We start from the raw sequence: 19,861 nt of genomic DNA, 5'->3' as shown, positions 1-19,861 counted from the left end.
TGTGCCTTGTCCCGAGTTCAATGGGCCACTAGTCAGTGACCCAATGGCTGTGGCCCTTCTGCTCCCTACCATGCACCTTCCTGCACGACCGGTAGGCCCACGGCTTCTCAACTTGCCTCGTGGGACCCATATCGACTTTGCCCCAAGTGTCATCATCATGGACAATCAGCCAAGCAAAGGATCGTGCCGCAGCCGCGATACAGCAACTTCCCTGACTCTTCTGTCCCACACGAAGCCCCCAAATACGCAAAAACACGCGCATAATTACCTCAGGGCAGTGAGTATTCACAAAAAAAATTACGGCAGTGAGAAATCGGCGTACACAAGCACTATCACTGGTACCTCGGACCCACCAAATTTCGTCCCCAGTTGTCATCGTGTCGGCAAAGAAACACGTACTACTCGGGTATACAGTAGCTACAGTATTGCCCGGCCACGCGCCTTCCGTGATCTAACCAAAATAAAAATATCCTCTCCCACATTTTCCTTTCATATCATATTACAGAACCGTACAGATCATCGTCAAATCAAAGGAAATTGAACGAAGCAGCCCAACCAAAATCCCCTCGCCGCCTCGTCCCGTTCCCGTTCGCGTACCGTCCCTTCTCGACTTCTCCCGTACCGTCGCCGCCTCAATCTCGAAGCCTCTCCGGCGCAGCCGCCTCAATCTCGACTCGAAGCGCCTCTCCAACCAGAAATCCTCTCGGGTTTTCGCATCGTCCGTCGCGATGGGCTCCAAGAAGCGGTCGCCGCAGCATCCCGCCTCCCCAGCCGGCGGCGAGGTCGGCGCCCAGACGGCGGGGAAGGCCGTGCCGGTGACGGCGGCGCCGGAGTCGGCGCCCGTGTCGGTGGTGCCGAAGCCTCCGGACGTGGCGCCCTTCCTGACCAAGGTCTACGACATGGTCTCCGACCCGGCCACCGACGCGGTCATCTCCTGGAGCGCCGCCGGCGGCAGCTTCGTGATCTGGGACTCTCACGTTTTCGAGCGAGACCTGCTGCCGCGGCACTTCAAGCACAATCACTTCACCAGCTTCATACGCCAGCTCAATACCTACGTGAGAATTACCCTGATCCCTAACACTACTATATGCCAACATGTTAGTTCCCCGTGCGCGAAATCGATGTGTTTTTACGCTGATTAGACGCGATTTTTGTTGGTTTGCAGCAGATTCTGTAATACGGCTAGCTAGTACTTCGCTTTTGGAAATTGCAATACCTTCTGATTATGGAAAATGCTAATCTCCTTTTTTTTGGATAAGGAATGCTAGTCTCCTTTTCTTTTCTTTTTTTTTTTTTTGATAAGGAATGCCAGCAACTTCTCTTGATGTCATTTGAGATTTTATATAACCCAATAGCTGGTTCTGCCATTTTTTAGTTAGTTCCTGTCTGTACTTCCGAAAACAAAATTGAATGTTGAATTTGGTTGGAAGCTTTTGGTGATGGACTTGTATAGATTGTTCGCGAGATCTCTTTCAGTAAGTTGCTCAAAACTTTAATGCATAACACATACCATCGGGGATCCTTTATTGTTCTTGTACAACCAGTTTCAAATTTTGCGCGTCTTATCAAAAGCTCATTGTGTTCTATCACATAGTGAACTTTGTGACCACAGAAATTGCAATGACTTCTGATAAAACAGTCTCCTAGGTAGGATTTGTTGTTGCTTTAGCAACTTCCCATGATGTCATTTGATATATTCTGTCATTTTGCAGTTTGATGCTTCTTGTATAGTTGTATTGAGGTTATGTATCACTGAATAGCTGGATGCACCAATTTTTAGTTACTTCTGCTCTGTACTTCTGAAAGCAAAACTGAATAGTTGAATTCGGTTGCAAGCTTCTGGAGATCTCTTTTGGCCAATTGCTCCATACAGACATTAATGCATACAAGACCTGCCATCAGGGATCCTTTTTTTTCTTCTTCTGCAACCAGTTCGAATTTTTTCTGCACCTTATCAAAAGCTCGTTGAATTCTGTAACCTAGTGAACTTCACGACAATACAAAGGATTCTATTGCCTTACTAGTATTACTAGCATACTAGCCTGATGCTCTATTGGATGAAGCTACTGCTGATTGTTTGCATGAAACTTTATGCTTGTACTGAAATAGTGACCTATGGTATTAGTTCCATGTTTTTTTCCTCTTCAGGCATTTAAAACTCGTGCATGAAGCATGCAACTAGACTGTAATTGTGTATATAGAAATAGAACCATTGCTTAACTATTATATTATGTTGAAAATAATCTGCGTCAACCTAACTATTATTTTTTCCGCATGTTCTATGCTGTAACTTCATGTTGAAACTTCTGTTGTTTCACGTTTTTCACTAGTGTTCTTTTTCATTATCAGGGATTTCATAAAGTTGATCCAGATAGATGGGAATGGGCCAATGAAGGTTTTGTTAAGGGCCAAAAACATCTTCTGAAGACCATCAAGAGAAAGAAGAAATCCTCTCAGGATGTACCTAGTGATCTGCAGTCGGTGCCTGTCAAAACTGCACCTGGCACTGAGAATATTGAGATAGGAAAATATGGAGGCCTTGCAAAGGAGGTTGAGACACTTAAGAGGGATAAGGCCCTTCTAATGCAGCAGCTTGTAGATCTGAGGCAGTACCAGCAATCATCCAGCCTTGAAGTGCAGAATTTAATTCAACGCCTCCGTGTGATGGAACAGAACCAGCAGCAGATGATGGCACTTTTGGCAATAGTTGTCCAGAATCCAGATTTCCTCAACCAGCTCGTGCAGCAGCAGCGCAGGAGTAACTGGTGGAATGATGATGGTAACAGGAAAAGAAGGTTCCAAGCTCTGGAACATGGTCCTGTAGATGATCAGGAGACTTCTGGTGGAGGCGCGCAAATTATTCAATATCGTCCTCCTGTTCCTGAAACTTCCAATCAACCAATACCAGGAAATGAAGCTATCTATTCAACCCCTGCACAGCCAGTTTCAAGCCATGCACAACCAGTTTCAAGTCCTGCAGAAGAGATGCCCATGGATGTAGAAATGACTTCAAACAATGTTGATACCCTTGATTCAACTGGGAATGATTTTACTGACACCTCTGCTCTATGTGAATGGGATGACATGGATATATTTGGTGATGAACTAGAGTACATTCTTCAACAGCCAGAGCAGAACTTTCAAGTGGACCCTCCTCTAACAGTTGAAGATTATGGTTATGATCGTCCACGGCTAGAGCAGGACTGTCAGATGGAAGCACAACAGGATTGCAAAAATCCTCAATATGGTATGTAAATTGACGTTGCGTATGTAATCTTATTTTACTGTTGAATTTCTGTGCCTAGTTGCCTGTGTCTTAAGGTGAAGGGAAAACTATGCATCTGATGTCCATTAGTACTGATCAGGTTGAGGTCAGTCATATACTAGGAATTTGCAAAAACAGAAGACTTTCTGGGTTACATGTCCGTTACTGTTTGGTCACTTGCTAGGGTGCACGAGTTTTCATTCCATTTATGTTGGGAGAAAGTAGAAACAGCGCACAGAAGCAGATAAATAACTGCTAGTTCGCTATACCAAATCATTGAGCAGTCACAATTCCTTTCACAGCTAGGCTATAGTTCAGGATTAGTTTCATTCAGACTCAAAACAGTAGGAAAGGAGCATGCTCTGTTTTGGTTTACATTATATATTTTTATACTCCCTCCGTTTCAAAGTATTAAAGCATTGTTTGACTCAATGTTGTCTCCAAAGTTATATTTATCTATAATCTGTATAATTTCTCTTATGCGATAATGTTTCTGGCAACAAAATCGTAGATCATAAGACAGTGCTTGTGAATACGAATTAATAATATCACTTTTGTATAACAAACTCTCTTGTAAGGCTTATTGTTAGTTGAAAATTACGAGGTTTGAATCTGAATGCATTCATGCCTTACAAAAAGAAATGTGGGAGTACAACTCATTAGTTATTAGAGAAAAAGAAACAGGAAAACGAATTGTTAAGGATTCATGTTTTTACAAAAACAAATGTAGGAGGGCAAGTCATTAGTAGTTACAGAAAAAAAGGGAAAGGAATTGTACAAGGGTCAAATATAGGTCCACATGATATAGCAAGTTATGAGGTACAGGAAAATGTTTTATTCCCTCATTCAGGACAGACATATATACCCAAGAACTTCTAGTTCCAATTTCTTGGGAAACTATACTACCTCTATTCCAAATTGTACGCTGTTTTTGTTTTTCTAGATATATTGTTTTTTGCTATGCACCTATATATACGCAATGTGTAGATACACTATGCACATATATAGTACTACGTATCTAGAAAACCCAAAACAACATACAATTTGGAAAGGAGGGGGGGGGGGTTCTATTTTAAATAAAGAATTAAAGAATATATAGTTATGAAATTATTTCAATCGTGGATGTGGTGACATCAACCGTGTATCATAAACCCCTATTTACCATGCACGTGTGGCACAATGCTTAGATGTCTATATGTATATGGTAACAATGAAGAAACCAATAGGCGGCATAAACCTCAGAAAGAAATTGAACATCTTTACAGTGATTAGCTCAACAGCTGGAATAGGAGCATATAATTTTGAATGTATTTATGGATCAAGTCGAAGAAGTTCGTCTGGCCTGAATCCTACAACGACCTACATTTGAAATCAGAGGGATGATTTGTTTAACCTATGGATAACCATGGCAAATTCTGATTACAACCTATTGTCATATGCTTTATTTTTTGTGCACTGTTCTCCTCTATCCAGTAGTCCTAATTTATTTTAACTGTCTGTTGTTTCAGCTGATGTCACAACTGAAGCATGAGCGGTGGTCCCAGAGAATGTTGTCAGTAACATTAGTGGATAGAGGTGCTTTACAATTAAAAAGCTTTTTGCGTTGTGTTCTATTCATGAACTTTACTATTAGTCTATTACTTTTGCATGATCAAACACAAACCAGGGTCATACATTTATTTGACACTATTACAATAGCTGCCTTTCAGAATATAAGTCAGTACTGACTGCTCTTGATCTAGATCATAATTATGGCTTGACCTGTCCATGTCTCTTGCATAAGCAAGTCCTCTGGCATCAAAATACATTTTGATGTGGGTCTCTTTGATTTCTCTTTCGGTCTTTGTGGCACATAATCGAGTTACTTTGATATGACTGCCATTTAGTTTTGGATGGACCGCAGGAACGTATTCCTTTCTTTGACACTGAGTAAATAAGCTTACCTTATGTTGTATAAAAAAACTGAAAAAGGGATAAGTGGGATAAGTGATTGAGCCTTTCTTTTAAGTATGTAACTACATATAAAATATGAGGTCTGCCTTAAAAGTAGTGCATTTAGTTGAAACAATAAAGAAGTTACTTGCATTCATTTTATTCACATTTCTTTACCCCTCATGGCCTCTTTATCATCAGTTGCAACTTGCAACTAGCAATGTGGTTCGATTACTGATGTGGTTTCAGTTTCTGCAGATTTGTGATGAACAGAATCTTGAGACTGGCAGGTTAGCCACCATTGGGAACCTGAAGACCGTCGGGATTACTCAGAATACAGATACTAAACAAAATACAGCAACACATGTTGACTATAAAGGATTTCGTTTTCCTTGTTCACTCATTTAAGGCAGTAGGACAAGGTTTCTGTTTTTGTCCCAGGTCTCATTGTCCTAGCTACACCCATAACGCAAGGTGGTAAACATTGATCAGGTTGTATATACTGTTGTATTGGATGAACATGGAGCAGTTTTGAACTTCTTTGCGTACGATGACAAATTGGCCCCAGAAGAGTATTCGGGTACAATATATCTATACCTTACCTAATACTAACGTTACTCGGTCTTGGTTACAGCTCTGGAAAACCATGTTTGTTTTTCTCCGTGAACCACCATTATTTTCAACTTTCTTGTCCACGTCCTTTTCCTGTTTTTTTTTCTTTTCTCCTTTCAACGTTCAGTTGTGTACTCCGTCCTATAAAAAAAACACAATTCTAGCAATGAACCTGGACACCACACATGTACATGTTCATTGTTAGAAATGTACATGTTCATTGTTAGAATTGTGTTTATTTATGGAACAGTATTCAGGTTCATTATTAGAATTGTGTTTATTTGTGGGACTGAGGGAGTACTTCTTTTTCTCTCCCATATTTATTTTTAGGCCAGTCTCAATGCATAGTTTCATGACACAGTTACCAAGACTATAAACTAGGTAACCGAGCCACATGAGTTTTATGGGGATGAAATTCCTCTCATCTGATGAAACTCCTTCATTTAATGACACTGCCAAGTCAGCAATTTTGCTTATGTGGCACTCTATTTAATGTGCATGACACTCCCATGAAACATGCATTGAGACTGGCCTTATAAAAAACACTTAATATATTATGGGTGTTTAAACTTTTTATCCTTATCTAATGGGATAAAATAATTTGATGATGACTGAAACCTTGAATAGATTATCATCCATCTAATCTATATCTATATAACTATGGTTCAATGACTTTTTTGTATCTTGTTTTTTTTGTCTCTCATTTTTTTCTTATAAATTGAAAAAATAAATAAAATGACCACAAATATAAACGTCCAAACATACAAGGAGAGCCCATGATAATTGATCTCAATGGTGATGACGATGACAACGTCAATACAGTGGATCAAGAAGGATTGAGTCTAAGTATCATTTTCCTTTGTCTCTACCGAGGAAATAGAATAGAAGCAAAAATGGGTATGGAGAGGAATCGAACTAAAAGAAGTCGGTAAAGATTCAACAATTTCCAACTCGAATGAAGACAAATTTTATACCAAAGTTATAGTCCTCAGCACAATCTACAACTTTGTAGTTAAAAAGTTTTTTATTTGAAGTCGTTTAGTGTTATAAAATTTAATTTTAAATTTTAAATTTTAAAATCTATAAACTTATAAAAAATATTTTGGGAACCTAAACGATTTTAATTTAAAAACTTTTCAACTGCAAAGTTGTAGATCATGTTGCTGCCTACAATTTTGATATAAAGTTTATCTTCATTTGAGTTCATATGAAAAAGTTATGAATTATTTTTCAATATAGAGTTTTTAGATTCGTCCTGTTTTGACCCAGATAAGACTTAAAAATAAGTTTAGGGACCGGGATGACACAACTGAACAAGTTTGAGGACCTATATGGTAGATTTTTAAGTTTAGGGACCAGGATGACACAACCGAACAAGTTTAGGTATCTAAACGGTCCTTTTGCGAGTTTAAGAACCGGGATGACACATCCGAACAAATTTAAGGACCGCTGATGGACTTTTACCTTTTATATACCAGCGATTTAATAGGGTGAACTGAACAAACCGTGAATTAGAACTTTGCTGCTCTGATTCTAACGACTATACACTCTTTCGCATTTTGTGTGCCCGATCTCCAAAAAAAAACCCGCGCCTTACCTATCCTCTTGTCTGATCGACAATGGCAGCCATCAAGCTAGTGACCCTAGCCGTGGCAGGTGAGGGTCTCTTCAGGCTCCGGTGCACACATGTTGCATGATGAAATGTTGACCCGTCCTGGTGCTGTTTACCTCGGTCGCATTCGATGCGCCTTCGCCTTCACATAATAAAGTCAACTGAGTCGCCTACCCTACAAAAGCTCGAGGCCATCACCGTCGATTTTACAGTGGGAGGGGGGAAAGTTAGAAAAAAACAATAACGACTTTATTGTAACGCACGAGTATTTTTGTTAGGGACAATTGTAGAACTACCCTTATTTTGAAGCTCAATTCCTCGTTTGCCCCTACTTTTTAAACTTTGCTCGTTTGCCCCTGTTTTTTCAAAACGAAGCCAGCAGTTGCCCCCATCCATCCAGTTAAGTCCACTTAACGGTGTTAAGTTTGGACTGAAAAGGCCAAAATACCCTTGGCTGAAAATTGCTCATTTGCCCCTGTTTTGGAACACATGAACACTTGCACTACAGAGAAGCACACATGTGCACGTATATTGAACAATTGACAATATATATTTCTCAACACATGAAGAGGGATCCAAATAAGGTTTATAGCATACCAAAATATAAAACCAATAGTTGCATCATCAACAACGTAGCTAAGCATACCAAAATAAAGTCACTACATGCAAGTGTATGTGTTCATGTCATACATGGCCTAGCACATACGCATCCAAAATAAAGTCACCGCATCCACTAATTATTACATATCCCAAGTGGTCAGTTTTACACATTGAGCAATGCAACAATGAAATTTACTACTTCCAGAAAGGTACATGCACTTCTGTCAACAAATGTGGACAAGGTTTCACTGTGTCTATAACACTTTGGACCACAATCGGGCATACTCCAGTGTGCCCGAACCAAAACAACAAGTTTAATTTGGTTTTTATTTGACCTACAAACCATAGCAAGAAAACTCAATGCTCATCCTACAGCCTGATCGAGCAGCATGAACGCAGAAACGATGGAGGCCAAGAAATTTACCCAATCGGCTCCATGTCGCAGCGGCCCTGTTCCTGCGCGAGGATGAGACCCGGCCTCCTCCTGCAGCGCCCTGTTCCAGGCCGCGCCGTGCGCACGCTGCACACGCGAGGCCGCGCCGTGCGCCCGCGTGCGCCCGCGCCGGGTCGCCGCGCCGTGCGCCCGCGCGAGGCCGCGACGGCTCGCCGCGTTGGGTCGCCGCGCGAGCCTGCCTGCCTCCTGCGCCTCCTGCGGCTCGCCTCCTGCGCCTGCAAATCTCCAGGCCACAACCCTAGCAGCAGCAGCGAGTCAACGGGACTCGTTAGCGAGAGGAAGGGATGGGAACGAAAGGATAAGAGGCATTCTGGTCTTCTTTCCCTTTTTATTTTTTCTCAGTCTTTTTTTTTTGGTCTAAATGTTTCACCAACTAACAGATGGAGAAAAGAGGGGCAAACGGTGGCTTCGTTTTGAAAAAACAGGGGCAAACGAGCAAAGTTTAAAAAATAGGGGCAAACGAGGAATTGAGCTTCAAAATAAGGGCAGTTCCACAATTGTCCCTTTTTGTTAGTATGTTAATAATTAGAAAAGTAAGCTAACCCAATCTACCCATACGCATGAACCTATCGGTAAGTAAATCATTATAGTATATCAAATTAGACATATCCACGAGATTAAGGTGGCATTAAAAGTAAACAGGTACAAGGAGAACTCAAAGTTGCCTCTATTTAATTTACACTTGCTTTTCATCCTACCTGCAATTTCTCATAGAATCTTTCATTTTATATGCACTCGCAGCGAACACCCATCACAGGCAAACATGCGTTGCTACAGCCATAAAAGTGCAAGAAACGTCGAAGACGAAATTACCATTAAAAAGAACGGCGTCAAAATATTTCTACTGTAGAAAGAAAAAAATGCTTCGTTTATTTTTTAAATAAATAAAACAATTGAAGGATACCTTAGAGAAACGGTAAATTAGACCTAGGCATATTATTCTTGAATTTTAAAGTCTAATTAAAACTAGTTATATTTTAATTATAAACATTGCTACAGAAATTTCATCGACTAACATTTAATTTTTAAAACTAATCTATATGTGAACATCTAAACAAACCATACATGGTGCTTGTGTTTACACTATAAATATTACTAATATGCATGAAAATTTAGGCAACACTTGAAAAAAGATGAAGAGAGTACTCCATTTGTCTCAGAATAAATGTCAGCTTTGAGGTTTGTGCATATCAATTTCTTTAACTTTACTACTTTTATAGAAAATATTAACAATATTTATACCTCTAAAAGATATTATTATAAAAATATATTTCAATAATTAATCTAATAATATTTATTATGTAGCATAAATATTAAAATTATATATATATATATGTATATATATATATATATAGTCAAAATTTAAAAACGTTTGAGTGCTGAGAAAGTAAGAATGACACTTATTTTGTGATGAAAAGTGTACTGTGCTATCATCAATAATATAATTGATCATAACAATAATATTTTCATCCTGATATCTCGTAGTAACGCAAGAGTTATTTTTTATTTATATTTAATGTTTTATACAGTGCCGTAATATGAGAAATTTTTTTTAAAAAAATATATTTTTAAAAACTAAACAAGGCCTTTATTACCGTGGCCACGCTAGGCGTCGACAAAGCCGTACGGCTCTCTTTGACTGCATGTAGATAAGATGAAAGAAAGACAGCTCCGACTACAGAGCGAGAAAATATCGTGACATCGTCTGTCCGCCACCGGGTACCTCTTTCTCCGAGTACCACACCAGAGGGACGGCGAGGAGCAGACGGCAACGGGGATGGGAAGCGCAGGTGCGCTGCTTTTGCACCCGCCGCCGCAGCTGCAACCCGGTGGCGTCCTCTTCCGCAAGAGCCGGCCCCTCCTGCGCCAGCGCAACCTGCCTCTATTATCGCTAGCTGCCGCGGCGCTCGAGCCCGAGCGCCGCCGGCGGCAGAGCCTCCGCTGCGCTGCCGTCGACGGGGACGGCGGGCCATGGGAGGCTGGGCCACTGCCACAGAAAGAGTCTCCGACCAGCCGCATCGGCGCCGCACTCGAGGACCCACCTCCTGGTACGCCTGACATTACGCCCGCCCTATCACTGCTCTGGCGCTGCGGCGGAGCTCCTAGATAATTCAGTCATATGCTGAACATGAGCTCACATTGTTTGTCGTATCACGGTTGTAGTCTCATGAAAATTCCTAATCTACAGAAGCAATCGATTGGAAAATATCAGAATTCTGACTTCAATTTTAAAATGTAATGGCCCGTTTGGATCCTTGGAACTGAATTCATTCTAATAATTACAATAGGCATAGATTAATTAAGCTAATATAGTTGTATATGGAATATATTTATATATTTATTGTTAGGCATACAAGAGACACACTTATATGTTGCATTTCTATTGTAGGAGAAGTAAGTTTTAAAGTGTGCTAAAAGTTGGAGAATAGAATTATAACATAATGATCTATAGAATCCATTTTCATCTCCCACCCTATGAATTTGAGATAGGCTTATTTGTGAGCTTGGGAAAGTTATGGAATGTCAAATTCCAAGCTAAATGGCCTTATCCATTATGTAGATTCCAATTCCTCCAAAATGAAGGGATTCAAACGGCCCCTAATAGAAGATAAGGTTTAATGTCCACTGTACCTAAAGCGTTGTGTTATGTTGTCAGCTAGTGTTGGGATGCATATGTGTTAGATCCTTGCTTAGATGGTTGTCGGTGTGGATGTATGCCCACACCACCCAAGTTCAAGTCCTCGTCGAGCTGAATTTGAGTGCCTATTCTTCTTCCTAGTTCCTCCTAGGGTGGCTGAATTTTTTTATTTGCACGGATGCATATGTGTCAGATACCGAAGGACCAACCACCGAAGAGGTATTGGTAGCAAAGCTAGCAAAAAACTCAAATATCCAACAAATTTTCTGGATATGAGAGATGGAGTCGTATAGTTCCATTTTCAGGATATGAGAGATAGAGATGGAGTCAGATAGTTGCATTTTCATGTAGGGTGATACAAGGGCTATAATTTTATCATAAAGATACTGAATGTGGGAATACCTTGAATATCCCATATTTCTGCGACATCCAGGAAGTCAGTGTAGAAAGGTTGAAAGAGATAGGAAAGTACAGCTAGGATAAATTGTGGCCAGGGTTAGTGCAAATTCCCATTACTAACTTATACATTCTGATAGTATAATACTATGCGTAACAATAATTGACAAAATAGCAAACAACATCATAGTAAGTAGTGACCTCCTATAGTTTCCCTCTACGGCTATGATCCTCCATCCTGTGAAATCAAACTATCACGATATGTCAATATCAATTGGAATTGTGGCTAGAAACCCTTGTTCTACAAAGCATATGATAAAGTCATTCATAAATTCATCGCCAATACGATTTCACAGTAGTGTATTCACATTGCTCAAAAACAGCTCTCTAACAATGCCATGGTCATAGGAAGAACTAGCGCTAGCTTGAGAAGCCGATAGATGAAAGAAAAAGCTAGATGCTTTTGTATAGACCATCAGCCTAGCAAGCTTGAAATAGTGTTCAACTTGGCAAATCTTTCATCAGCTCACACATTATCAATGTAAATATTAAGCTCACGACTAAGGTCCTTTATTGTGTTGAATTGAAATCATCAGGTATGGCTTAGCCAACTCCATCAAATTCTAAAATTTGGAAGCCTCATCAAACACTTATCTACCTTTACACTATACTCTAGCCAATCATGTTTAGTGAACCATTCAGACTGACGCTAGACTGGACTAAAAGGACCTCTAATCACTACTTTTCTTACTTGACATCTTGCTGGAACGAGGAAGAGGAAAGGTCGCATGCAACGAACTGTGCTGTTTGCTATTTGCTTTTGATTTTATGATGGAAAAAAGATATAAAAAAAAACTAAGACCTCACTACTCGGATTTGATAAATCCACAGGAGTGTATATTGGAATGTTGTAGAATTGGGATTTGCAGTATCTTGTCGGCTCAGTGCCTTGACCTAGAGTGCCTTGTACCATATCCGGAGATACCACAATATACTCTACATCCTCCGCAGTCACAGTGGCAGTGGAAGCCTCGGCTCAGGATCAAAACCCTAAACTCGTTATAGCGTATAATGTGTGGGATGTATTGCATTGAGCTCTTAGGCAGTATTAATAGAGTACAAGACTTGGGGTGCAAGACACCTACTGGATACATATGGCAAATGGGATTTCAATATCCCTAACTACCAAATATACTTTTACTAATGCTTCTTCCGTTCAAAATATATGGTGTGGGCAGTGGGCTCATTGTACTCTCTAACATTATACTTTGGCCATTATTTTCTCCTATAAGATGTTCATAATGTACTCTTCTTATAATGAATGAATGGATTTCCCTTTTCCCCAAAAAAAACACTAAATCCTGATCGCAGAAAGTTAAATTCATATATGAATGCAATGGCACCATCCATGTATAATTATTGTGAAGAGAATCCCCAGTAAAGAATCATGAAGTTCAAATCTTGAAACGTGTGTGCATGCCTTATAAAAGAAACAGAGGGAGCACATATAATAACCTAGACATTAAAAGAAGTATATCTTGTTCAACATTAAGCTGCTGTTCTGGCTCATTGGTGTACTACAGCTTGAGTTAAATAAAAGAAATAAAAAATTTAAAGGTGAGCTGGCTAGGCAATTACTATAATAAATTGTATCTCATACTGCACCATTTTTAGTTGTACTGGCCTGAGCTATGTTTTTTTTTCATGTTACATGATGAATTATCTTTTGTTTATTTGATTATACCTTCTAGAGTTCTATTTCTGGAGTATGTGACATAGCTGCACCCAGAATATTGTTTGACTAAGTACAACTCAAACTTACCTTTTGCAGTGGAAAATGGTTCCTTAGGCCCCTCAGAGGAAGAACAGAGTGCTCTGTATAATTTTCTTTATCCAAGCAAAGACTTACTTCCAGATGATAAGGAGATGAGTATATTTGATCATCTAGAGGAGCTTCGTGAGAGGATTTTCATCTCAGTTTTGGCTGTTGGGGCTGCGATACTAGGCTGTTTTGCTTTTTCAAAAGATTTGGTGCTTTTTCTAGAGGCCCCAGTGACTGTTCAGGGTGTTCGGTTTTTGCAGCTCTCACCTGGGGAATTTTTCTTTACAACATTAAAGGTGAGACTCCAGAAATCTGAGTGAACATTCTAGCATTTAAAATTTGTCCTTATTGTTTCTACCACTCTCCGTCCTGTTCTCTTTTGAATTCAGAATAATGCATGTCAATCTTATATCCAAGTAGCATTTTTTCCTATGTAATGTTTGATTGCATTGTTGTGTCTTGTCTTGAGGAAATCCTCCACAGAATTCATTTCTACATTCTGACTGTTATAGCAACGTGCAATGCACTGGAACAGGCTATTCCTTATTTCATGATTCTAGCAATGTGTGATCCAATCTGGAGTTGATTGTGGTCCCACATGGTGCGCAGGGGGTGCATGTATCTGAGTCAGGTTGTGTGACTTTTTTATCATATTTGTGCAAACCACATCCGCTGGTACTCCCAAAGACCATACAGATGAAAATCTTTTCACACATGGTCGGAAAGCTTAACTGCAAAGTCCATATACCTAGGTGCCTTTTTTTCACCTTACTAAATTAGAATTTAAAATTGCAAGTACCTGATGAACATGTCTGCATACACAAAATTTGAAGACCGTTGCACATATTGGCTTAGCTATTGCAGGGAAATCTCTCACTATTTAGTGAGGTGAAGCAAGGTTAGTGTGGAGGGGAAAGGGATGTTAGATTAAATTCATGGAAGGATGGGCTCATTGGTGGAATATAATTTTTACAACCAGTTAGTCATGTTGTATTTGCTTCAGCTGTTAGTAGATTCGTTCTTTGCAAATAGAATCCAATCTAATTACATCATTTTGCTAATATTTCTCTTAAACGATCTCCTTGTGGAAACCAGTTGGCTTCATCATCCAAAATAGCTACTGCCTACCTGGCCACCAGGGCTTTGCTGACCAGACATTCATACTTGAGTAACTAGTGTTTAAAGTTATGTTACATAGTACCTCTTTGATAACAGGTTTGTAGTATAGCTGTTCATTGTTCTATGATTTAATGATTTCATTCATGATAAGGTGGATAACTATCAACAACTGCTCCATACACTGGCCCATGAACAGCTCTCAATACCGCTAAATTCCATCAGTGTTGCTAGTCTACAGGATGCAAATTCAAAATGAATGTTGTTGCCCTGTTTGGCACAGCTTTAGCTCCGAAATTCACCTGAGATCTTGACTTTGTATGCTAAAATCATGAATCCTGGGGCTGTTACTTTTGTCTAGAATAGAAAGAAAACAGTTCAACCATACAACTCAGGTGTACCCTATCTCCAGCTCCACAAAGTTTCTAGGGTTAGAAATACCTAGCTCCAGGAAATCCACATATTTATTGAAGGTGGAGCTCTGCACAACAAGCATATATTACCATTCTCATGCAATTTCCATACTCTACGTCAGCTTTATTTTGTAGTGATCATTACAAGATTCTGTTATCTCATTATCTTCAATCCCATGCAGGTTTCAGGTTATTGTGGCCTTTTACTTGGAAGTCCTATCATTTTGTATGAGATCATTGCATTTGTTATCCCAGGTTTAACAAGGGACGAGCGGAAATTTCTCGGGCCTATTGTGTTGGGTTCTTCTGTTCTATTCTACCTAGGCATTTTCTTCTCCTACACGGTTCTCAGCCCTGCTGCGTTGAACTTCTTTGTGAATTATGCAGATGGGGCAGTGGAATCGTTGTGGTCAATAGACCAGTACTTTGAATTCATACTTGTGCTGATGTTTAGCACAGGTTTGTCGTTTCAGGTAAACAAGTCTCCCTGCATATGTTGTACTAATGTGTTTTTTGAACGCTTGTTGTAGTAATGTGTTTTCTTTTTGTTTATGACATAACTGGATCATTAACTCATACTTCTCCGGAAACCAACTTTATTGTTTAGCGTTAAGATTTTAAGATCATCTGCATTTATTTTGATACAATAAGGTTTCTTGTACCACATTTAGGTTGGAATATGTTTTCAAGTGAAGAAAGAGTTGACTATTTGTATTGGTGAATTTCTCATTGAAAAATAGGCTGTTGAGATTTTTGCCACACATTGCCAAAACTTTCACACCAAAGTGTGTCTGTAGCACCCAAATTGGTCAGTACAACTAATGTGCGCTTTAATAAGAGTATGTGTGTACGACATGTTTATTGGAGTATTAGGGAAAGTGAAAATGTGGTACCACACAATTATGGCTGCAAGCCGAACAGTTAGCTCAAAAGCTAACATCACAAACTTGAGCATGAAAGCTTTCAAAATTGGTTGTGAACTGGTTAAGTTTTGCAGTTTCATTCCATTGTTCTATTTTTCTTTTAGCCTCATTATGGTAATCTCCACCCATAGCACTAAATATGCAGTTAAGTTGGTCAAACCCGAAGGATCCTATCATGCATGACTCACACTGAAGCTAGTTTGTCATGAGTATCAGAACTCAAAATTTGTGTGTTTTAGTATATATCATTTGTGTAATATCGATTGCTATTCCATTTTGTGTTATCCAATAACAAATGACATTTATGGATATGCATACTGCTTTTGATGCTAGTGGGCACCTATTTATTAGAAGGACCACAGTCATTTTTTATACGAATATAGAGATAAAGTGAACTGTGCTAACTGAAGAATCTCACAGAGAACCATATGTTGACTTCTATACATTTTTCATGATATTCTGTTCCAGGTCCCTGTTATCCAGCTTTTGCTGGGACAACTTGGATTGGTTTCTAGTGACCAAATGCTTTCAATCTGGAGATATGTTGTTGTTGGTGCTGTTGTTGCTGCTGCCGTGCTTACACCTTCGACGGATCCGTTGACACAAATGCTCTTGGCTGGTCCTTTGCTTGGTTTATACTTGGGTGGTGCATGGATGGTCAAGCTAATTGGGCGATAACTGATTCATGCAAGGTGATGGTGCTCCAGAAAGCAAGAGTCCCCCTGTAACTAGTCTTGTAAAAATGAATTCACTCTGTTTGCTCATCAAATGATATTGTTACCGTTTCACTTCCTAAAGTTCGTGAACAGTAGAAAATAGAGCAAACAGTTAATCAGTTTCATCTACCGGTGTTGAAGTAACAAATGAATGCATTCAGTGGCGCACTGGCGCCCTATCGCAAAAGGCAGAAGGCCTCTTAACTCTAAGGCGCTCCCATGAGACCAGCATAACATAACCACTCACCGTCTTTTTTTTTTTTTTTTTGCCTCTTTTCCGAAAGATTCTCACAATTATAGTTTGGTTTTGGAATCTTGACCCAGGTTTGGCGTCATTGTAGTATTTGCCTGGGACAGTAAAGCCTGTGGAATGTCACTGTGACAGGCCGGTATGTAAAAGGGCTCATGAAATTAGAATGACTAAAAAAAATATGTTATGCCTTTAAATATATAAGCGCATCTGGTGTAGTGGTATCATAGTACCCTCCCACGGTACTGACCGGGGTTCGATTCCCCGGATGCGCAAATTTTTTGCATTTATATTCTGCGGCTTTGCATCTGGGCGTAATTGGTTTGCTCCACAGATTGCTTATTTTTAAATATTATATTTATTGCTTTTTTGGTAACGTATACACATTCTACTGCTTTGCATCTATTACGATTTTGGTAATGTGCACGTTCTGCAACTTTATATCTAGGCGTAATTGGTTTGCTCCACAAATTCTGTATTTTTTTATATTTTATTATGATTTTTTTGAAACATATTTTATTATGATTTTGGTAGTGTGCACTCTCGAGCACATACCGTCTTGGTGAAATTAGGTGGTTGGGTCCCTCGGTGGAACTTGCTTGTATGGGTTTAACTCTCCGACTTGATAGGTGTTTGTATTTTTCTAGATTTATTTTAAGATTTAATAGTGCTATGTTTCCAATGATAGGCGACGTGTCCGTCGACAGCGAGACATTTATGGTGACTTCGTCAATTTCAAGATTTACCGAACTAACTCGGTTCTTCAGAGGTGTTCGTAGGGATAGGGTATACGTACACGCGTTTATAGTGGTGAGTGCTCGTATATATGAGCGTGTGCATCTGTAACTGGGTCTAAAAAAAAGAGCACATACCGTTTTGACCTGACCTAGAGCGACCATCATTTGCCTTTAAAAAAAGCGGACATCATTTTCCTGCCCCACGCCCCCGCCTTCTAGGCGTGACTGGAGGAGGTGGCTTGGTGGGTTGGGCCGTGAGCCTATGAAGCGCATGAAAAGAGTAGTCGTGGCCTTGTAGAGACTTAGTGTAGATTGCATAAATGGGTAGTTTGGTAACGAGAAATATATTATCTAAACTCCACAAAGTAAATTTGGGTTTCTACGGTTACTATACAGAATTGTGATCAGTTACTTCATGTTTGGGTACTTTGAGTATGGATTCGAGTAGTTTGAGTTAGAGGATTAGTTATCGGGTAATTTTCCACCCCTAACCTGACTAACCAGCTATCGCATCCGTTGACCGTCTATCATCCCTCGGGTAGGGTTAGCTAGTGTCGCCACCATCATCTTCTTGATGAGGTGAGGGCGAGCATTGTCCAAACATGTTCATTCACTAAAGTCTTATTTTGATTTGATGTAATCATAGTAATCATAGTCTATGTTTTCTTTTTTACTATAAAACAAAAAAGTTATAAACCTAATTTAGAAGTGGTTTTGAGTTAGTTTTATCATTTTTTAGGAAAAATCTAGTAAACATGCGATAAGGTTTTGAAACCACAAAAGAGTGTTTAACATTTTAAAAAATCCAAAAAATGATTCTAGAGATATAATAGAACATGATAAATCTAAAATAAATATTTAGGTCTTATGCATATTTCTCTAGGCGCTTCTAAAATTAGATTTATCTCTAGAGAAATAGAAAAGTGTCTAAAAAAATAAAGAAAAACATATTAACCAACATTTAAACATGTTTTAAAATGTTTTGATACATTGGTTAGATTTTTTGATTTTTATTAGCTTTCTATAGATATATTTCTCATTTTTCGTATAGGTATATTTGATCTCTATAGGCTTATAGATATATTTTCACAAGATCTAAATAATTTGTTTGGCTTTCTCATGTCCCAAATTATCTTCTGGATTTCCATCAAAAATTTAGAAGCTTACTAAATGTATTGTATATAGGCTTATAGATATAGTCTATCTTGTTTTATTTTCGAGTTTATAAGAAGGAAACCTAGACTGTCACAATAATTAGCGAGGCAAAATGATCTTTCGGTCGGTCTCCTTCGCGGCGATGGGAAGGCCAGGCCTTTTGGCCCAGCACGGTGGTCTACCGGTTGGTAGGCTCGCCGAGCAAGGTCGAGACTCGAGAGCCCAGTAGCCCACTCAGAGCCTTTGAGACTGAGAGGCGGCCCAACAGCCAGCACCATGAGTGCTACAGCCTACTACAGGCGGAGCGTGAGCTGAGCAGTGACATCATCCTACCTATCGTCAGTGCCACTGGCCAACGTCCCTCTCCAGTGGCCCCAGCACAGCAGGGCCAGCAGCGTCACACTCGTGCCGTCGTGCCAATCCCGGAGCATTGCCGCATTCGGATTTTCTGATCCACTGCAGGCTGCAGCCAGCCATTTGTGCTCGATTCGAATCCAACCCAAACAGACAACGGACGCAGCACGGCGAAACGGTTGCAGGGAAAACGATGTAGGTAGGCCTTGTTTAGTTCCAAAAAATTTTTGCAAAATCGATACGGTAGCATTTTCGTTTGTATTTGATAAATATTGTCCAATCATAGACTAATTAGACTCAAAAGATTCGTCTCGTCAATTTCGACCAAACTATGTAATTAGTTTTTATTTTCGTCTATATTTAATACTCCATGCATGCGTCTAAAGATTCGATTTGACGGAAAATCTGAAAAATTTTGTAAAATTTTTTAGAAACTAAACAAGGCCATAGCATTATTGGGCTGCGAGCGTGCTTCTCCACCTCGCTCCACGCTTGCGATGAGTCCGTCCCCGTCCAAGGTATTGTACCAACCAACCGGCCGGCGCTACGGCAGGCAGAGGAAGCGTGCAAGCGCAGCCCGTACGACACCGCAGTAATCCCGCTTCCGGGAAACGCCCGCCCGCCCGCCCGCCCGCCTCCGTCCGTCGCGGCCTGCGCTGCGGGGGCGGGCAGATCCTCCCTTCGCGGAACGATACGAGCACGCAGGTACGTATATCTGTGTAGCTGTAACTGCTGCTGCTGAAGCCGTCAGGTTGTTTCCTTTTTCTAGTTCTACCCCTACGGCCGGCCCTACCGAACCGAACCGAACCATCTCAGATGATTCCACCGGCAGTTTTTGGACGTTCGCCGCGGGCCGCAGCGGCTTA

General features: G+C 40.1%; 2 protein-coding genes and 1 non-coding gene across 4 annotated transcripts; all 3 read left to right on the top strand.

Moving 5' to 3' along the window:
- LOC8085272 (heat stress transcription factor A-9) lies at nt 490-5,830 on the top strand. Of its 2 annotated transcripts, none has more exons than XM_021451027.1 (4): nt 490-1,055; nt 2,350-3,247; nt 4,774-4,840; nt 5,447-5,830. In XM_021451027.1, the coding sequence occupies exons 1-3, from the start codon at nt 729-731 to the stop codon at nt 4,794-4,796; spliced, it is 1,248 nt and encodes a 415-aa protein (XP_021306702.1). In that variant the 5' UTR covers nt 490-728; the 3' UTR covers nt 4,797-4,840; nt 5,447-5,830. The 2 variants fall into 2 exon arrangements, with proteins under 2 accessions (XP_021306702.1, XP_002468244.1); XM_002468199.2 differs by having other exon boundaries at nt 491-1,055; nt 5,456-5,830.
- On the top strand, nt 10,139-16,624 carry LOC8056864 (sec-independent protein translocase protein TATC, chloroplastic). The gene is made up of 4 exons (XM_002468198.2): nt 10,139-10,523; nt 13,341-13,627; nt 15,043-15,333; nt 16,252-16,624. The coding sequence occupies exons 1-4, from the start codon at nt 10,253-10,255 to the stop codon at nt 16,459-16,461; spliced, it is 1,059 nt and encodes a 352-aa protein (XP_002468243.1). The 5' UTR covers nt 10,139-10,252; the 3' UTR covers nt 16,462-16,624.
- TRNAG-CCC lies at nt 16,954-17,024 on the top strand. Its single transcript has one exon. It is a non-coding gene; the product is annotated as a tRNA-Gly (tRNA).

The sequence above is a fragment of the Sorghum bicolor genome, chromosome 1, assembly GCF_000003195.3.
Source record: "Sorghum bicolor cultivar BTx623 chromosome 1, Sorghum_bicolor_NCBIv3, whole genome shotgun sequence".
NCBI lineage: Eukaryota > Viridiplantae > Streptophyta > Magnoliopsida > Poales > Poaceae > Sorghum > Sorghum bicolor.
This window is presented reverse-complemented; position numbering and strand designations above follow the sequence as displayed.